Raw genomic sequence first — 18,777 nt, 5'->3', positions numbered from 1 at the left:
GGCACGCGGGATCCTCCCGGACCGGGGCACGAACCCATGTCCCCTGCATCGGCAGGCGGACTCTCAACCACTGCGTCACCAGGGAAGCCCTGTGCATTATTTTTTGAAATGCTCATTATCCCTTATCCATTTTAAACATGGGCTTCCTGAATTCAACTAAAAGATAATTAGCTTTTGCATGTTTCATCGTCTGTTCTCTGTGAACATCAGATTTAAGAATCCTTATTACTCTATCATTGGAAAATTATGTAGTAGCAGTTTTCTCCCCTCTCTCTTTAAAGGTAATGTTGGAAGGGTAAAAGGAGTTTTGGGTTTGGTTTTTTTCTTTTTTTTTCCTTCTAAATTCAGAGTAAATAATATTGAGGATTTTTTAAAATAAAGTTTTGATGAAGATTATTATTATTTATGGCAAAAATTTAGAAAATGTTATACTTTTTATTGCTAAAATAGGAAATACCCAAGTATATAAATAATTATGGAGGAAAAGGAAATTACTTATACAGATCAACCTAATTTCACTTCCCAAGCTGACTGAAATGAATATAAATTAGAGATAAAATAAATTTGATTTATTTTTCATGTGTAATTTTGGATTCAGTATTGAACAGTTGGCAAAACAGATTTTTTTAAAACTGATTTGTAACTTTGTGTTCTTTTAAAATGTCGGTTTGTTGGTGAGATGGGAGTGTTGTTTGTTTAATCTCTTCCAGGTTCTTATTTTGCTACTGACTGACTGGGTGACTCCTCCCTGGTCTGCCTGTCTATCTCAGTTTCCCTGTTTGCAAAAAGTATATAGAAATTCTTGGCTGTGGCCTTATGTAGAACCATGACAACACACACAAAACCAGCTGGCTAGCAACAGCTGCAAATCAGTGCTAACTCTTATGCAGCTCTATATGCAAAAATCGGTCAACAGAACAGCTCAGTCAGTTATTCAAAAACATTTGTTGTGCCTGTGTTATGTGCAGGCACCGTATTTTAAACCAATATTAACATTCTCTGATTTAACAACAAATACTAAGGGAAAGAAATTGTTTGAATTTGATTTTCTTGCCTTCTGCCTATGTTGTGAAATATTGAGGGACAATAAATTAGACCTTGCTCAAGGTCTGGTCTCCTATGATCAGCATTCATGTGAAAACAAATATCTTCTATGTTACACTCACGGAATTATAACTTATGAATAAGCATTTCCTTTCCATTCTTTCAATTCTTTTAAATTGAGCCTGATTGTCCTTTTTGTAGTCATCAGTTTTCTGTCTTTGAAATAATACCTGAGATTTAGAATTGTCTCTAGCATTTGTTCTCTTTTGCCCAAACAGGGAGAAAATTCCAGAACATACAGTGGGGCAGTCAGCCAAGCCCCCTCTCTACTTGTCAGGGTGACCTGGAAAATATATTTGCCTCCTTTCTGTATGCCTTAGCTCTTCCAGCTGATGGACATGATGCCTTAAATTTGCTTCACAGTTTATGAGGCATTTTCACATGTATTATTTTGTTGGACTGTCAACAGTCTTGTGATGTATGTGGGACAAATGGTATTTTAACGTCATGAAGATGATATTGAGAAATTGAGTGGTTTATTTGACATCCTTGAGGACAGTGATACAATAGCACCTGATTCAGTACACAGTAGTGTGTACAATAGAAGCTGAAGACTTGGGAAAGACCTAGTTTATGGAAGAACTAGGACCAGAGCCCACATTTCTTAACTTCTTAACTCTGTTTATTTTTCTGTCATGCCCCACTTTTTAAGAGTGTTTATAGTTAAATACAGGTTTGATGATGTTACCTAAAACTAATTACCTCTCATTTTTACTTTGATCTTCTTTCCAGATGCTCTATCCGTGGTTTTTGAGATCATGATGCAAGAAGCTTTTGAGGTTCCCTCCACCCAACTCCTCTCCCTCTACGTTTTATACTACTGCCTGGCAAAGAAGACAGACTTCAGTGTAAGTGATCTACCTTAAAGCAGCAGTGAGAGCCTTAGAAGAAGCAAGCAGTGGCTGCTCAGTAGTGATGTGGGCACCAGAGGAAACCTCTGCCCTCAGCATCTGGAAAAAGATGCCTGATGTATAGCGCTGTGGCCCCGTACAACCAGGAATGAGTGTTCATCCTGTACATTTTAGGTACTGGGCTCTAACAAAGTGGAATTGGACATTCTTCCACTCGGAAGAATCTCAAGGGAAAGTCCTTATGTGCATTCTGAGACTTGAGCTAGGCTAAGTGCACCTCACACGTGCAGAAGTAGGTAATCGATGATCAGTGAGAGCTGGACATGGCATACCAACGAAGCAGTGAGGCAGCCAGCTTCGATCACGACCTCAGGTATTAAATACTCATTGTTTAATTTATGTCAGTATTTTCCTAAGGTTGCTCTGAGTCAGTCCAGAAGACTAAGTTTGGTTTCTTCTCTTAGGTTAGGATATTTAGTCATTGTTTATTGCTATCCTAAGAATAACAACAGTAACAACAACAATAGCTAATACTTAAATGGCACTTACTTTACACCAGGCTGTGTTCTTGGTGTTTAAGATTTATTAATTCATTTAATCCTCACAACTCCATGCAGATGAGAAGACTGGGGCTCAGCGATGTTACATAATAGCCACCCAGCTAGTAGGTGATGAAGCCACCTGGTGAAGCCAAGCAGCCTGGCCCTACAGTCTGCCCTTAACCTCAAATGTAACACCAAAAATTACTACTTTGGGTAGGAACTGAAAAGATCAATTTAGTCTAGCCCCCATTCTAAAAAAATTTATTGTGTATTTTGTTTTTGTAAGATGAATATCATAGCCTATGGCACACCTCACATTCATTAGTTCATTAAATATATATTGAGCAACTACTACATTCCATACATTTCAAGTGCTCCTTATACAGTGGTGAGCAAAAATTTCCTTCTTACAATCTAAGATGAATATAGGCATTTAAAACAAACACACGAATATAAAATGATGACTATAATGATCACTACAAAGACGTCGTCTATGAAAAGCCTGTATGGTAGTGAGTTTTTGTTTGTATTTTAAACTTGTTAGGAAAGCCTTCTTCCTTAAGGAAATATTTCCTGAGTTAATATTTGAAGCATGAATAGGAATTAACAGACTGAAGAGAGGAAGAACAATCCAAAAAGAGAAAATGACATGTGCAAAAGTCCTGTGACAGAAAGAACATGCTGAGCAGAAAGGGGCTGGAAGAAGCTAGGAAGTTAGTGTAGCTGCCACAGAGAGAATTGTAGGGTGAGATGAGATTGCAGAAGGTAGGTCATGCTAAGCTGTTTCATCTACATTCTAAAAATAGTGAGAAGCCACTGAAAAGTTTTAAGCAGAAGGGGTGGCATGATCAGATTTGTGTATCTGGGCTGTAACATGGGTAGGAGGTTGGATCAGGGCCAGGTGGTTATGGTCAGAGCACTAGGAGACTATCATGGTCGTCTGAGTAAGAGTAATGGTAGTGTGGGGACCAGAATGTGGTGGAGTTACGAAGTAGCCGATGACCGTATCTAGGAGGCAAAGAGCATGATGAGGAAGGAAGTAGATGTGGAGGCAGGGAGGTGGGGGTGAAGCCTGACCTCCTCAGTTTCTGCCTGGGGTATCTGGACAAAAGGGTCACCATGTGTTTGCAAAGACTTCTTTTGATGAGGAAGATCATTAATTTGGCTCTGAATGTGTTGCATTTTGAGATACCTTTGAGACAGTCAAGAGATTTCACAAGGGAGATTGGCATCTTAATGGAAAAATCTGGACTGGAGATGTAATTTACAAATCCACGTGTAAGTGTCTGCAGACGAGCCACAGGCCAAAAGGAGAGTCAGGAATGTGTTGGAACAAACACTGTGGGAGGAGGTGGTCTGCATGTAGAATGCTCCTCAGAGGGTAGGTGAGACGAGGACTTTTATGAAATGCGTTGAACTTAGTGGTGTGAGGGCCATAGAGTAATGGAGCAGGAAACCAAATTGGAGTGGATGTGGAGTGAGTCCGAGGTGCAGAAAGGAGACAGTGAGCATCAGCGGTGTTTTGAGATGTCTGGCTATGAAGGGGAGTGGAGGGAGGAAGGAGAGAAGGAGGGTTTGCTTTGTATTAATGGGAGAAGCTGAAGCATGAAATGAGAAAACCTTGAGGACATTGGTAAAATAGCTCCTGATTTAGTCCATAATAGTACATAGAGTAGAAGGTAAAGGCTTGGAAGAGACCTGATATTTTATGTTAACACATAACTAGCCTTTCATCTAAGCAGCAGTGGTTGTATTTTCCCCAATCATCCAAAAAATCTCTAACACATCCATTTGCTTTCATTCATCTTTGTAAACATGCTTTTGGAAGAATCACCATTGCAGCCACCATCACCACCCCTGCTCAGTTCTAGCACAGCAAGGATGCTGCTCATTTGGTTTTTAGCCCCTGTTGCATCCTGATACTATAGGTCATGTTTTTCCCTAAAGAAAAGAAAAAATGCTTCTAAGCCTCCTTATTAATTTTTCCCTGGGCCCCTTTTCATACAGTTTTTGTGGGGGAAAATCAAACCTCTGAGTGATTTGCTTTCGCAAGTGAAATGACCTGGTCCTTCATTACCAACTCTCTTGCTTATGTGTGCTGCAGAAGCCCCTGAGGAGGCTTTGCTTTTCTCCCAAGGTCTTTGCTTGTTTCAAAGGTTTAGAAAAACCTTAAGAAATTGCACTTGCATTGCACAAAGGTCATTCCCAGTAAAGAGGTTTGGGTGCCCCTTAACACCTGGGGACTTATATACCTGGCTGCAATTGTAGCTTGCACACTTTGTTCATTCTCTGACCAGTGCAGGGCCACCTGAGCTTTGCATTCTGTTATTTCGAAGCTGGAACAAAGGCTCAGGCCGCTGTGTGCTCCTACTGCACCAGCACTGAGAAGATCACAGCCCTCGTCTGGGGAGTTGCCAAGGCTCTCCTCAGGCCTGCCTTTACAGTGAGTCCCCCGTCCCTGCTGTTGCTAGTCTGCAGCAGCCTTAGCAATGCTTGTATTTTGCCCCTTCTTTTCCCATGTCTCATAAGGCTTCAATTTTATTGAAGTGTAATTTTGCACCCTGGGTTGAAAGAAATGATTGCCAAGTGTTTCTGATTGCCTAATTGATTTTTGAGAGGCGTAAATCTATCTAAAGGCAGCCTAATAGTTATATTTATTTGAACACTGTGAAGTAGAAGGAGTCTTATTGCTGAATTGTTTAAAATTCAAAAAGCTTGCTCTGTCATTTCATAGCAGTGTGAGTACAGGGCTAACAGCATGGGTAATCTTTGTTGATTGTCTCAAGGCAGTGCTGGTCCAGAGTGTACGCTTTATTTTTATTTTGTTTTGCTTTTCTGATCGTAAAAGGAACTCTTACTCACTGCCCCAAATTTGGAAAGTAATGAAAAGTACAAAGAAGAAAACCAAAATTGCTTGTAATTTCACTGCCCAGAAATCTGTTAACATATTGGGCATTTCTATTCTGTATTTTTCATTAAACATAAATATCTTTTCTTTCCAAAATTAGAATTATAATGTACCTTTAGTTTTGTTATTTTGATTCTTTTACTTAATGTTATAACATGTTCTTTTTTTCTCTGTGTCATTAAAAATCACATTTTTGCATACAAAATGCATTTATGCATTGCTTGGCTGCACCGTGATCTGGTATATTCTGTTGCAGTGGGAAGAGGAGAGGAACTTTGGTGCATCCCTGTTACTCCCAGGCCTAAAGCAAAAGAATTCGGTGGGGTTGAGTTCCCAGTTGTACGGCTATGCGCTTCTTGGTAAGCTGGAGGTCCTTACAAACATTGTTCTTCATGGATAGAACTGATGCATTCTTTTACTTCATAATAAAATTATAATTTGATTTAAATTTGCGAGTGAAATTCCAATACAGCTTTCATTTTTAGACGTAAAACTAGACTTTGTTGGCCTTACAGTTATGACCTAAGACAATAAAGCAGGTTCTAAAACCTCCCACCACTGGCAAGGTGAGAATTAGTTCTGATGGCTCTCGATTATATTTAGTGGTAATCAGTGTGAGGAAGGGATAAAGAAAGGAAAGTTCTGGCCCTCTTTTGGGAGAACCGGCCAGTAGGATCTTTCCCATTATTAACAAAGATCTTTCTGTCTCTTAAACCTAAAGTCCAGGAGGAAAGAAATTAAGAGTTGGAGTTGAACACATATCCTTGGTATTGTTTTCAGGTGTGAGGGAAGAGAAATTCAGAGAGCACATCCAGCAGCACTTGGGAAAGCAGAGAGGGGCTCATTGGTGCAATGTGACTGTGCCACACACAGGACAGCTAGCTCTGCTTTAGACCCCGGATTGCATGAGAATCAGACAGTCAGGAGGGCAAAGCCTTCTGAGGAGCAGCCTCGGCACTTGGGTTGTGTGGAATCTGGGCAAATAACATTCACCCTAAATGTGCATAAAATGTGTCCCGATTTACACAGGTTTATTAAATGCATGTTATTTCATTATCCTTGCAGTCTCTCTCCTAAGTAGGTAGGCATTTGAGAAAGTCCCTTCTGATCATACATTGTGTCTGCTTACCTTTGTTTTCTGAAAATCATCTAAGTTACAGCAGTTTGACTGCTTTTGGAGTTGATCTTCGCCAATAAAATATAGTGTGGCATTCTCAGATGCTGATTCTGATAGAAACTGACTCAGGGAGAGGAGTTCATCAGGCTGGCGATCAGACGAACAAAAGAGTTGACCACTCTTTTTAAAAATCATTTTCTCTTTACTTACCATCTACTTTTGATACTGATTTACACGTTTTTGGCCTTTGCCTTCAGATGAGCACTCAGGAGTGTTACACTGCATGAATTGGCCGGGAAGTTGCCAAGGCTAAGAAAACGTACTTTGTTGTTCCTGTTGCTGAGCAGAGGCCCGGGTGTTTTGGGTCTGGGAGCATCAGATCCAAAGCCCTTTGCTCTCACTGTGTCCTGTGCTGCGCAGCCTCATTCACCTCTCACAGAAGCAGCTTCCCAGAACGTGACTGCAGCCAGCCCCAAGCATCTTACAGGTCTAAAATTAGCTGTCACCTGATGAGCTTTGTCTATTTATGTTCCACTACAGCTTTCCCAAATCCTCCTTCCCGGGAAAGATAAGTGAAGGTAGATTTAAGACCTGGCAGCTCAAGGTGACTTTGGTCATTAGTGCAGAAGTTTCCGTTCCCCAGGAGTCCAGAGACAGCCTCTGTCCTCACTCGGGGACCTTGCTGCCAGCCATGTTTTAAGCTCCAGTTGTGATTGTTTGAGGTACCAAGAGAAACATTCATGTCCTGAGACCCAAAAGGATGAATGAGGACTATACGATTTAAGTATTGATGAACCTCAAATAAAGGAAAGGAGAGCAAAGTGAGATTTTTTTTTTTCATAAAGACAGTCAATGGGGTGTTTTGGAGCATTTTGAAAAATGTCAAACATTTCCTGGCAGGGGAAGTTGTCAGACATTGACAAGATTTCCACTGTAAAAAAGTTGTGGAATTTCTTTTCAGAGGAAGAGTTTGTTCTTGAAACAAAACTAGTATTTCAGTTGTTTGACTTGTTTTGTCAGGGTAGTTCCACTTAGAGGCAGATATAACAACCTCTGTAGGGACTTCCCTGGTGGTCCAGTGGGTAAGACTCCGCACTCCCAATGCAAGGGGCCTGGGTTCGATCCCTGGTCAGGGAACTAGATCCCGCATGCATGCCGCAACTAAGAAGTCCGCATGCTGCAACTAAAAGATCCTGCATGCCGCAACTAAAGATCCTGCGTGCCACAACTAAGACCCGGCACAGCCAAATTAAAATAAATAAATAAAAAATAAATAGCAACCTCTGTAAATTTCCCTCAACCCTTTGATTCATATATCCTCATGATAATCTCCAGTAGTCCAAATGAAAAAGAAGAAAAATAAGTTCACGTGACTTTATACTGAAAGGTGTATACATAGAATTTTACATTTTTCATCATACATCCAAAGTGTCCCCATTCACTGGGTGGGATGAGGCTCTTGGTATAGGTTTGAAACGATCCTTCTCTATTTCTAGAGCTGCCAGGTAAGTATTCACTTGTGCCTTCAAGTCCTCCGTCTCAGACATAGTGGGAAGCCACGGCTGAGCCTTCTTCATTGTTCTTTTTGGCCACAGGGAAGGTGGAATTGCAGCAAGGGCTGCGGGCTGTGTACCATAACATGCCCCTGCTGTGGCAGCCAGGGTACCTCAACAGAGCCCTTCAAGTAATGGAGAAGGTGGCCTCCTCCCCAGAAGACGGAAAGCTGTGTAGAGAAGCGGTAAGTTCCCTGCCTCTAATTCAGTGGGATTTATCATCTCCTGTTACTCATAAGTCAAGCTTTGGATTTGTTTTCCTTGTCTCCCCCATGCCCCACTTTCTTTATCTCTGTAGAATCATGTACTTATTCAGGTGAAAAGGAGTGAAAAACCACAAACATTCTCAATGTTACTGACAAAAAGCACTAGAAAATAAGATTGATGTTGATTTTATAGTTCAGTATCTGGGAGGAAGACCATTCCCCTTCCCTAAAATTCAAACTGAATTCTGTAAAATACTGTTTAATTCCGCCCAACCCCTAAAGTAAAATCTCAGTAGGAGCTTGAGAGGTTAAGATTTCATTTTTAATTTTTGGCATTTCTGTCTCCTCATTTAGTCCCCGGAGCCTAACTACCTGTCAGTTTTTTCCATCATACAAGCTCTCAAGAAATGAGTCTAGGGACTAGAGATGGCACTGTCTTTCTTTCCTTCCATTAAACTATTCTGTGGTGAATGCATGATGCTGAGGAGATCTGGACCAAATGTTCCTTTCATAGTTCTAAGGCGTTCACTTTGCCTGGACTAGGACACTGTCCTCCCACCAGCCTGAAAGCTCATCCCTCTTGGTCACCTTGGGCTCTTGACACAACGAAGTTACTAGAGTGAGCTCAGGCTACAGGAAAGCACGCGACGAGCTTACACCCGATAGGGAGCCAACAGTGTTTGTTGCTGCCCAAGCAGCTGTTGTAGCCAGGGTGAGGCATAGAAGGACATCAGGTGTTTCATTAACAGGGTGTAAAAGTTAACTTTGAGCAGCTGCTTATTTGTTTTGCCTTGATGCTGATCACTAGGACTCACCTCATGGCTTCCGCTCAGTCACGGGATGCACAAGTCTGGTCCCTATACTGGCTTCTTAGACTGGTGTCTAGTGAGGCCTTATGTTCTCTGCCAGACATTTACCAAGTATACACATTTCTAAATACATTTTCATGTTTTAACCCTGCTGTAGTCAGTGCTGGTGATTGAAAACACAAAATTATACATAAATGCTTTGCCAGGGAAATACTCCTTCCAGCTGGAGCCAGATTTGCGTTGTTTGTGTCCTGACTTCATAGGAATGTGATTCAGATGTCAGCAAGAGTGGGATATGTGTCACATATATGTATGTGTATGTGTATATATATGTATACCCCACATATACATTTGGATATAATGTATTAGTGGCATTAAAAAGCCTTGGAGTATTTTCTGGATTTTTGTTCTGAAGTGACATGGACAGAATTAATCGGTATCCATGCAGGTGCTAATGCTGGCCTTGAGGTTGTTTCTGTCCCATCTCTGATGATTAGGCCCTCTGAGGGTTGAGGGAGGTTGCCCCAAAATGAAAGTGGTAGGGGAGAGGGGTCAAAACAAAAAGAAACCTTCCATTTTATAGTTTATTTACTTTCTAAGCCGTAGAAATCACCTGTTACAATAAATTTCATGTATGCCTATCTGGTCTTTGTCAGCAGCTTATATAGATTGACTGATCCCTAATCTCTGGATACCCTATGAGCTAAAATTTTTCTCTGAAGAAGGCCCCTGCCTAGATTCAGAGGCTTTACCGTGCATTCAAAGTGGCCCATTTTGGTTCTGGTCTGTAGTGGTTTTTCTTTCCCTTTCTCCCAATTCCAAAGCAATTGAGGAAGAAAAACATGGAAGGGGTGGTACTTCAGTACCCATCAAGCATAATTCTTGGATTCTTACCTGGGTGATTAAAAGTGAAATCAAAAGCTGCTGTGTTGATTCACTTATACAGATAATTCTGAGCTTGCTTATTCCATTTGTTTTGTACTAAGTGTTCATGCCATGGGACAGGGTGTTTCTAGTGTAAAATTATATAACCATTTCTGTTCCCTATAATTTGATAAGAGAACTCTTCTCGCAATATTTTAGATCCCAGGTTTCCCTTCCTTTCCCTTCTCCAGCCTCCCTTCCCAGTGCTTTCAGAGCCACAGGACATTTAATCTCTGCCCCCCTTTCTGCTCTGCAGCTCGATGTGCTGGACAGAGCGCTGAAGGCGGCTCTGACCGCTCAGGCCCAGGGGTCTTCAGAGGACCAGCCCCAAGAAGGTGAGAAGACCCAGAGGTCAGAAGAACTGGTGGAGCAGCTGGATGTGGAGGAAACTGAACAGTCCAAGCTTCCCCGTTACCTGGAACGATTTGAGGTGAGTTGTAGCAGAATTGAGTCCCTCTCAGCTGTGCATTAAGCATGCTTCTCTGCCGTGGTGATAGACCAGCAGTCCTTTCATGCATCAATGTCACACACAAGGGCATTAAAAACTGACATCAAAAATCACATTGTTGGGCTTCCCTGGTGGCGCAGTGCTTGAGAGTCCGCCTGCCGATGCAGGGGACACGGGTTCGTGCCCCGGTCCGGGAAGATCCCACATGCCGCGGAGCGGCTGGGCCCGTGAACCATGGCCACTGAGCCTGCGCGTCCGAAGCCTGTGCTCCGCAACGGGAGAGGCCACAACAATGAGAGGCCCGCATACAGAAAAAAAAAAAAAAAAATCACATTGTTATTGCTTCACACAGGAAGTGGTCTTAAAAGAAACAAATGGAATTTTTATGCTCCTTTTCATACTTGAGCGAATCGGTCACAGTTTTCCTAAGGCAGCATGTCATTATCCACTACTCATCCCTGATGTCTGCCTGATGGGTGGGTAATAGTTTGCCTTCTCATAGCAAGCACCTGACTTCAGCCCTGGGTGAAGAGGATCTGGTCATTTCTCCATATTACATTGAACCTTCTTGATCACCAGAAACCCAGGTAGAAATCACAAAGCCTCGTTTGAATATGATGAAGATGAAATGCAGGCATCTTCTCTTGCTCTGCTTTGTGGTGTGCACTAGGGCCATTGGAAATGCTCTCTGGACTACATGGATGGTGTAAACAGGTTTCTACAGGTTTCAGGACAGCCCTGAGCACTCAAACTGCCTTTGGTAGCTTTCAACTCTACATCCCAAAATGCTCTGTGATCAGAGTCAGGGAGGAAGAGCCATGTTCCGATTTTAAGCCCTTGGCCTCTTCCTTGCTGTGTTTCTCATCTATTTAGCACAAAGCGAGGGGAAAAAAAAAAGTTGCTGCCTGAAGGAGAATTCATTGTGTGAAGCAGAAAACGTTCCCATCCCTCCCAGCTGACCCATTGTGTCCTTTTGGTGTAGAGGGATGTATACTTTGCCAGAGTATTACCTTGAAATCTTTGCAGTAATTATATTGAACCAGCTGTGGGAAATCTATTTCCCCTTGTTCTAAGGAGGATCCTAATACCTTTAGTAGCTGTTTTTCCCGGTACTTCTATAAGGTAATTGCTCAACTTCCCTTTTTTATAATTTAGAAACTGAAAAAGGAACGTTAATCGATGTTTTCAGGGTACACAGAGAATTAGCAGCTAGGTTAAGAATTTACATACCTGTTCTTTCCTCTTAACTTTGCAGATTTAGAAAAGCTAAAAAGCAAAAAATCTGCTTAGCCCCATAGATTATCATTTACCATGTTCTTATTGACCAAGGCTGCCCCACGACTCTTAAAAGTTACCACCTTTTTCTTATTGCTTATATATTTAATCTTGGAGAATAGAAATCTGTGCCAGCATTAAATTCTCAGCCCTCACTCTTCCACAATGCATTTTTTTTTTTAATTCACACAAAAAAAGACCAATATTTCTTGACTGCGAGTTGTGTGTTAGGCACTACTGCGTTTCCTTTATCCTCACCTGGGTGGTAGGTACTGCTCTTCCTGTGTTACATGACACTAAGGTTGAGGGAACCTAGTCCATAAGTGACTGACTTTGGATTTGAACACAAATTTGAACACTTTGGATTTGCTGACTCAGAGTTGAGTCCTTATTCTGGTGTCCCAAGCTGTCTCCTTGGCCTCAAACCAGGTGGGAAGTGATATCAGAAAGAAAGAATTCTCATTTTACACTTCCTTTTCTTCCTGGTGCCTGATTTTTATTAGTCCCAGGTAATCTTTTTGGGGCTCATTTTTGTGGCTGACCTGTCACACCAGACGTCTGGCCACTCCTTGAAGCCCATGGATCCTTCCCACCTTCCAGCCCCTGCTGTTAGAGCAGGACTCATCACCTATGCCAGTAAATTGCATTTGTTTTGTGGAACATGGGGTGTGTCATATATGCTAAGTCTGGGGCCATAAGTGGGTCTCTGATGATCTACATCTTGAAGCACTTAAGTAGATTAGTGTTTTTAGTACTTTACTTCTCCAGAAATACAATACCGACCAAATCGAGCTGCCGTTTCAGATGGAGCCATAAGTAGTCAGGATGTCAAGGCTGACCTGCAGTGAAGCACAGCACGTGGAGGCTTATAATAGCGCAGGCACTCATGGGAGCTGTTTAGCATGCCGTTAGTAAGAAAGCGTTGACATGAATTCCATCTGTTGAAAGGAATACTGGTTAGGCAAACATTTATCCCAGTAATTCTAAAGGAAAAGCTATGGATGAACTTGCTCCATTTTATCAGCTGCTTCTGCCATTTTGTTTCCATCTTAGGGTTCTTTGTTCTTGGAGTTTGCTGCTTAGTTTGGTGCAGGTCAGAATGGAAATGAAGGTTTCTTTTCTTGTGCAGTGTTTGTGGTCTAAAACAAGAAATTACACAGGGAGTCACAGCATATGGAGTTCCATTTACCGTTTGTGAGTGAAGGGGAAGAAATGACATGTGGTGCATCTTAGCAGAATTGCTGGGCTGAAATTTAAAAAAAAAGAGCAAAAGCTAACAGTGCCTGGATGAAAGGCAGCATGACAGACTCCCAATAAAGTACCTTCTCTGTGACCAGAATGTGTGGAGATTTTGTAAGTGACTTAACCTCTTCTCTTTTCCTCTTTGTATTCTTTACCTACCTGCCCCTCCCACATCTTCTTTTTTTTCCTTTGTTTCCAATAGGCCTTACATTCTAAGCTACACGCTCTGGGCAAAGTTGAGTCAGAAAGCCTTCTGACCCTGACCACCCAGCTTGTCAAGGAACAGCTCCCTACCTGTGAAGCAGAAGACATCGCTGCCTACGAGCAGAAGCTGCAGCAGTGGCATCTGGATTGGGTACATTTGATTCAGAGGGAAAAGGAGCAGAGGGAGAGGGCCAAGCAGGGGCAGGAGGCTCGAAGAGCAGCAAAGGCATCTGTCTAATTAGGCCCCTCAGGGCCCACAGGAACTTCACAAGAGCCCATCTCAGGATCCACAGTGGCCCTGAGGGCAGCCTCAGTGTCCTGCATCCACCTTCTCCTGTTCTTAAAGCAGACCCCCTAAGGTACAGAAGCCACGCTGTTCACATGTCAAGCCATGTGGCCACCCACCCGGATGCCAAGAAGACTGGAACCATGAAAGTGGCAAATGGTCAGACTGAAGCCACTAGCTAAATACCTTAAATAAGGGCTCTCAAAGCTTATAGTGGAGTTCTTGGGGGACAGGGATCAATTTTGAAGACTGAAAATCCCTGATACCTAGCGATGGTGGTGGGAGAAGCCGTGACTGAAGAATCTGGTCTCAAGCACAAGCTTTTGAATGGTCTCTGTGTCCCCAGCCGAGGCCACCTGCAGGTCCTGAGACCTTGTCCCCTAGTCTCCTCTCGCGTGCAAGCTCTCAGCCTGAGCTGGGTATGGGATGCCTGCACATCCCCACTTTCCCCTCCCAGACCTGAACTGGGAGAAGTTCAGTACAGGAGCAAACACAAGACCTACTGGCTCTCAAATTTCAAGGACCCCCGGTGGCATTTTTAGCATGTCAGGGCTTTTGAGGAGAGAGCTAGCCCTAGCTCTGAAGCTTCCGTGGCTTGACTCCCCATCATGTTGCGGTAACTTTCTTACAAAGCATTGTCTCAGCCCCTCATCAAGTAGGTAAAGTGAGCCTTCTGTGTACACACATGCACACACATACAATTTGTGAACACAAGTTTCAGTTAGAAATTGGAGAAAATGAGAGGTGGGATGGGGCTTGCAGTGCGTAGAAGACATGAATGATTGTAAAACTGTCAGGAGGTGGAAAATTTCTCTCTGGGGCTTCTCTGTGGAAGGGGTCAGTGGCCGCTCTTGCTTGCTGTGTAATTTTGCCCTTATGTGTAGTGGTGTACTTTTATGCAGGATTGTGCTTTTGTATCAAGAACCTGTGGAAATAAATGTTCTAGGATCATTTTGGTGTATTCTTCATCTTTGGGGGAAGGGTGGGAGAAGTAGGGAGTTTCATCGTCATTATAGTCACTATGATTTTGAGCAACATATTTTCAACCCTCCTTCTCCAGTAGACTGTGGCATTTGTAATAATAATAATAATCACCACAACCACTAACTTGTGTTCAGGACTCGCTGAGCTCCAGCAACCCTATGAGTGAGCTACTATTACCCTATTTTTGAATAAGGAAACTGAAACTAAGTAACTTACGTGGGGTCAGGCTCCCACTGCTTCTCACCCTGCATGTTCCCTCCGTACATACCTGCAGTCAGTATCCAACACAGGGCCTGAGTCTTACTTAGGAAGAGGGTTATGACCAAAAGTTGGTTCTGACATTTTGGTTTATCAAGGGCAGGACATTTTCAGCCCTTATTATTATCAAGAGGCAGGTTCAAGATACATCAAAAGACGCCTTTTGCTCAGTAAATTAACAACCATCACACATGAAGCATCTGGTTGATATTTCAGCTCATAGTTTTGCCTGCATTTTCCTCCTTGTCTGTGCCTGTGGCACTTTACTTCCAGGCTTCAAGAGACCACTTCACTGTGCTGCTGCCCAGCAGGAGTTTCCAAGCTCTCCACTCCCGGACTTCTTCCACGCCTGTGCCCGCATCTCTCTCAGGAACTCTCGAGAGTCTCCCCACCATCTACTCCCCTTTCCCCAGGCTCTCCTCCCCTGAGCTATAGGATACCCTACCACCCTCCTAGATGGTGAGAGCTGACCACAGTTGTCCTTGGTCTTTTCACCAATATCACAGTCTGTATTTCTACCACGTGGATGGAGAAACTGACCCCTGGCCTCTGGGGATGACCTGAACTGTAACAGATGACCTTCCCTCTAGCTGACCTGCCATAGTCACAGCCAGACCTCCAGTCTCGTATCACTAATCCAAGATCTTACAGCCTGAAGTCGCATTCTCCCAGTCTTCCCTTTCTCTCATCATGTGACTCCCGCAGAACCAGCTCTTCCCTGTACTTTCTGCCTGTAAAACCCTTAGCCTTAACCCTGGCACTCAAACCCTCAATCTCCAGAATTCAGACTCTGCTTGCCTTCCTTCCAGTCTGGGCCCCGTGGTTGGCCATCCCACTGATACATCTCTAATTTCTTCTCATTCCCTTTATCCAGGCCCACTTGCCGTCCACGGACCTGTATCCTTGGAGCCACCTGTTATGGGTTGAATGGTGTCCACCCACCACCACCAAGGAAAAAATATGTTGAAGCCCTGACCCCAATGCCTTAGAATCTGACCTTAGCTGGAAATAAGGTCTTTACAAAGATGATCAAATTAAAATCAAATTATAAAAAGGAGAAATTTGGACAAAAGATAGATACAGAAGGAAGACAAGGTGAAGACACACAGGGAGAAGATGGCTACCTGAATGGAGTGGTGCATCCACAAGCCAAGGATTGCAAGCCAACAGCAGAAGCCAGAAGAGACAAGGATTGTCTCCTGGAGCCACCAGAGAGTGTGACCCTGCTGACAGCTTGATTTTGAACTTCTAGCCTCCAGTTCTGCTTTTTTAAGCCACTCAGTTTTTGGTACTTTGTTACAGCAGCCCTAGGAGACAAACACACCGCCACTTGTTCTCTGTCTCCTTGCTTCTGACCCACTAAGTTTGACATACAAAGTTGTAATGTCAGGCTGATTCCTCTACAGATTTACAGCTGTCCTCTTCAACTTAGTAGTTCTTTCATTTCTCTTACTGACTCTCGTTTTTACCTCAGTAGCTTCTCTATTGGGTCTGCTTAAGCCCTAGACCCTTGCCCCACCAGAACTGTGAGCAGATGTTCCTGCCTCCTGCTTTATCAAGAAAATTTAGGCCACATAATACAACCTCAGTCTCCCTTGTTTCTGCCTTAACAGCTCTCTCCTTTCCTGTTCTCTCCATCATCCCTTCTACTTCAAAGTGATAGGTGTCCCCGCCCTCCTTTCCAAGGTTAGGCTCTTCACTTGTGACCTGATTCCTTACCTGCCTGCCTATTCCAGAGCCATCTTCTCTTTCCATCTTGCATCGTCTCTACAGATTTCTTCTTCCAAGCCTGCAATCTTATTCAAGACTTCCTTCCCTTTTAGAAACAAAAATGTCTTTATCCTGCCATCAGTCAAGCTCCTTCCCTGTCCCTCCTTCCTTTTGTCTCCAAACTTCTTAAAAGGGTATCTCCACTTACTGGTTCATTGCTGGTTCATTAGACCCTGAGAATTTGGCTTTCACTCTGCTGCATACCAACTGCAATAATTCTTTCCCCTCTGCTCTGTTTAGCAGCACTGATCACTCCCTTAGAAGCTTGGTGACTACAGCACACAGGCTATCTGTGTTCTGGCACTGCTTTCATGCGCTCACAGGCCTCTGTGTGGCACATACTGTATGCTGGGCACTGTTCTAAGAACTGTTGAGTTTACACAGATGAGTAAACGATAGACCCTACCCTCAAATAACTTACATTCTAGGGAGAGAGAGGGGGCAGGCACATGTGCACCTATCATGCTTCATGATGGTTAATTTACTGAGCAAAAGGCGCCTTTTGATGTGTCTTGAACCTTCCTCTTGATATAATAATGGAGTGGTTGAAAAAGCCCTGCCCTTGATAAACCAAAAATTATCATTAGAGACACAGAGTGATATGGGTGTTCACAGCAAGAGCACTTCAAGCCCAGAGATGGGAAAGCTCTAATGAAGGGAAATCATCATCACCTGCTTTGTGCTTTAGTTAGTCACATAGGTCTGTCTCAGGCTGTCTTGGGGTAGAGATGGTCCTCTTCTTCCCCATGGAGTCGTGTAAAGTAGGTGTTCAAGAGAAATTAAATGGAACTGGAACGAACCCACACCCACCCTGCGCGTCCCCCGCTCCCCCACCAAAAAAGGAAGAAGAAATAGAAGAAAAAGGCAGAGTAGTAGAAGAAGAAAAAACAATGATGAGGTACACATACCTTGCTCTCCTCTTCTTGGGGCTGTGTTGCCTTGGCACCAAACTTTGCCTTTTGTTTTCATACCTTCTAGCTGGCTGTGGACATCAGATATGTGTGTGGGAAGTTTGTCCATTTTACAAATAGAGGCCTTGAAAACTGGTTTATCAAAGTCGTTTTTTCACTCTGAATGAAATATTAGTGAGTCCAGGGGTGCTGCTAAACCTCTTACAGTGCATAGGGCAGCCCTCATAACAAAGAACTATCTGGTCCAAGATGTCAGTGGTGCCAAGCTTACAAACCCTCGTCTAGGGTATACGATCCAGGCAGCCACAGGAATTTTTGCAGTGATGTACATTAGTTGTTTCTTGTCTAACTGTATATGAGTATAAAATTTGCAGTGATAGAGGGTGGGCCATTATCCTTCCTCAGAAAAGTCCATATGGAAAAGGATAAATGGTGATTTATATGATTTTTTTCTTTTTTTTAATTGAAGTATAGTTAATTTACAATGTTGTGTTAGTTTCTGGTGTACAGCAAAGTGATTCAGATATATATATTTTTTTCCATTATAGTTTATTACAAGATATTGAATACCGTTCCCTGTACTATACAATGGGACTTTGTTTATCTATTTTATATGTAGTAGTTTGTATCTGCTAATCTCGAACTCCTACTTTACCCCCCCTGTCGCTTTTCCCCTTTGGTAACCATTAGTTTGTTTCCTATGTCTGTGAGTCTGTTTCTGTTTTGTAAACAAGTCCATTTGTATCATATTTTAGATTCCACATATAAGTGATATCATATTTGTCTTTCTCTGTCTGACTTATTCTACTTAGTATGATAATCTCTAGGTCCATCCATGTTGCTGCAAATGGCATTATTTCATTCTTTTTTATGGCTGAGTAGTATTCCATTCTGTGTGTGTGTGTGTGTGTGTGTGTGTGTGTGTGTGTGTGTGTGTGTGTGTGTACCACATCTTTATCCATTCATCTGTCAGTGGACACTTCGGTTGCTTCCATGTCTTGTCTGTTGTAAATAGTGCTGCTGTGAACACTGGGGTACATGTATCTTTTCGAATTTGAGTTTTTCCAGATATATGCCTAGGAGTGGATTGCTGGATCATATGGTAACTCTACTTTTGTTTTTTAAGGAACCTCCATACTGTTCTCCATGGTGGCTGCACCAGTTTACATTCCCACTAACAGTGTAAGAGGGTTCCCTTTTCTTCACACCCTCTCCAGCATTTATTGTTTGCAGACTTTTTGATGATGGCCATTCTGACTGGTGTGAGGTGATACCTCATTGTAGTATTGATTTGCATTTCTATAATAATTAGCGATGTTGAGCATCTTTTCATGTGCTTCTTGGCCATCTGTATGTCTTGTTTGGGGAAATGTCTGTTTAGATCT

General features: G+C 42.8%; 1 protein-coding gene across 1 annotated transcript in view; it reads left to right on the top strand.

Annotated features, from left to right (window-relative positions):
* The window catches only part of MRPS27 (mitochondrial ribosomal protein S27), an 89,264-nt gene extending 75,843 nt beyond the window's left edge, over positions 1 to 13,421 (top strand). Inside the window, exons 7-11 of the mRNA XM_065873652.1 lie at positions 1,837 to 1,952; positions 5,662 to 5,764; positions 8,118 to 8,260; positions 10,271 to 10,444; positions 13,182 to 13,421. Of these exons, the coding sequence (XP_065729724.1) occupies positions 1,837 to 1,952; positions 5,662 to 5,764; positions 8,118 to 8,260; positions 10,271 to 10,444; positions 13,182 to 13,421 (776 nt within the window). The remainder of the gene's footprint in view (positions 1 to 1,836; positions 1,953 to 5,661; positions 5,765 to 8,117; positions 8,261 to 10,270; positions 10,445 to 13,181) is intronic.
* Positions 13,422 to 18,777: the final 5,356 nt, after the last annotated feature.

Source organism: Phocoena phocoena, chromosome 3, assembly GCF_963924675.1.
Source record: "Phocoena phocoena chromosome 3, mPhoPho1.1, whole genome shotgun sequence".
Taxonomy (NCBI): Eukaryota; Metazoa; Chordata; class Mammalia; order Artiodactyla; family Phocoenidae; genus Phocoena; species Phocoena phocoena.
This window is presented reverse-complemented; position numbering and strand designations above follow the sequence as displayed.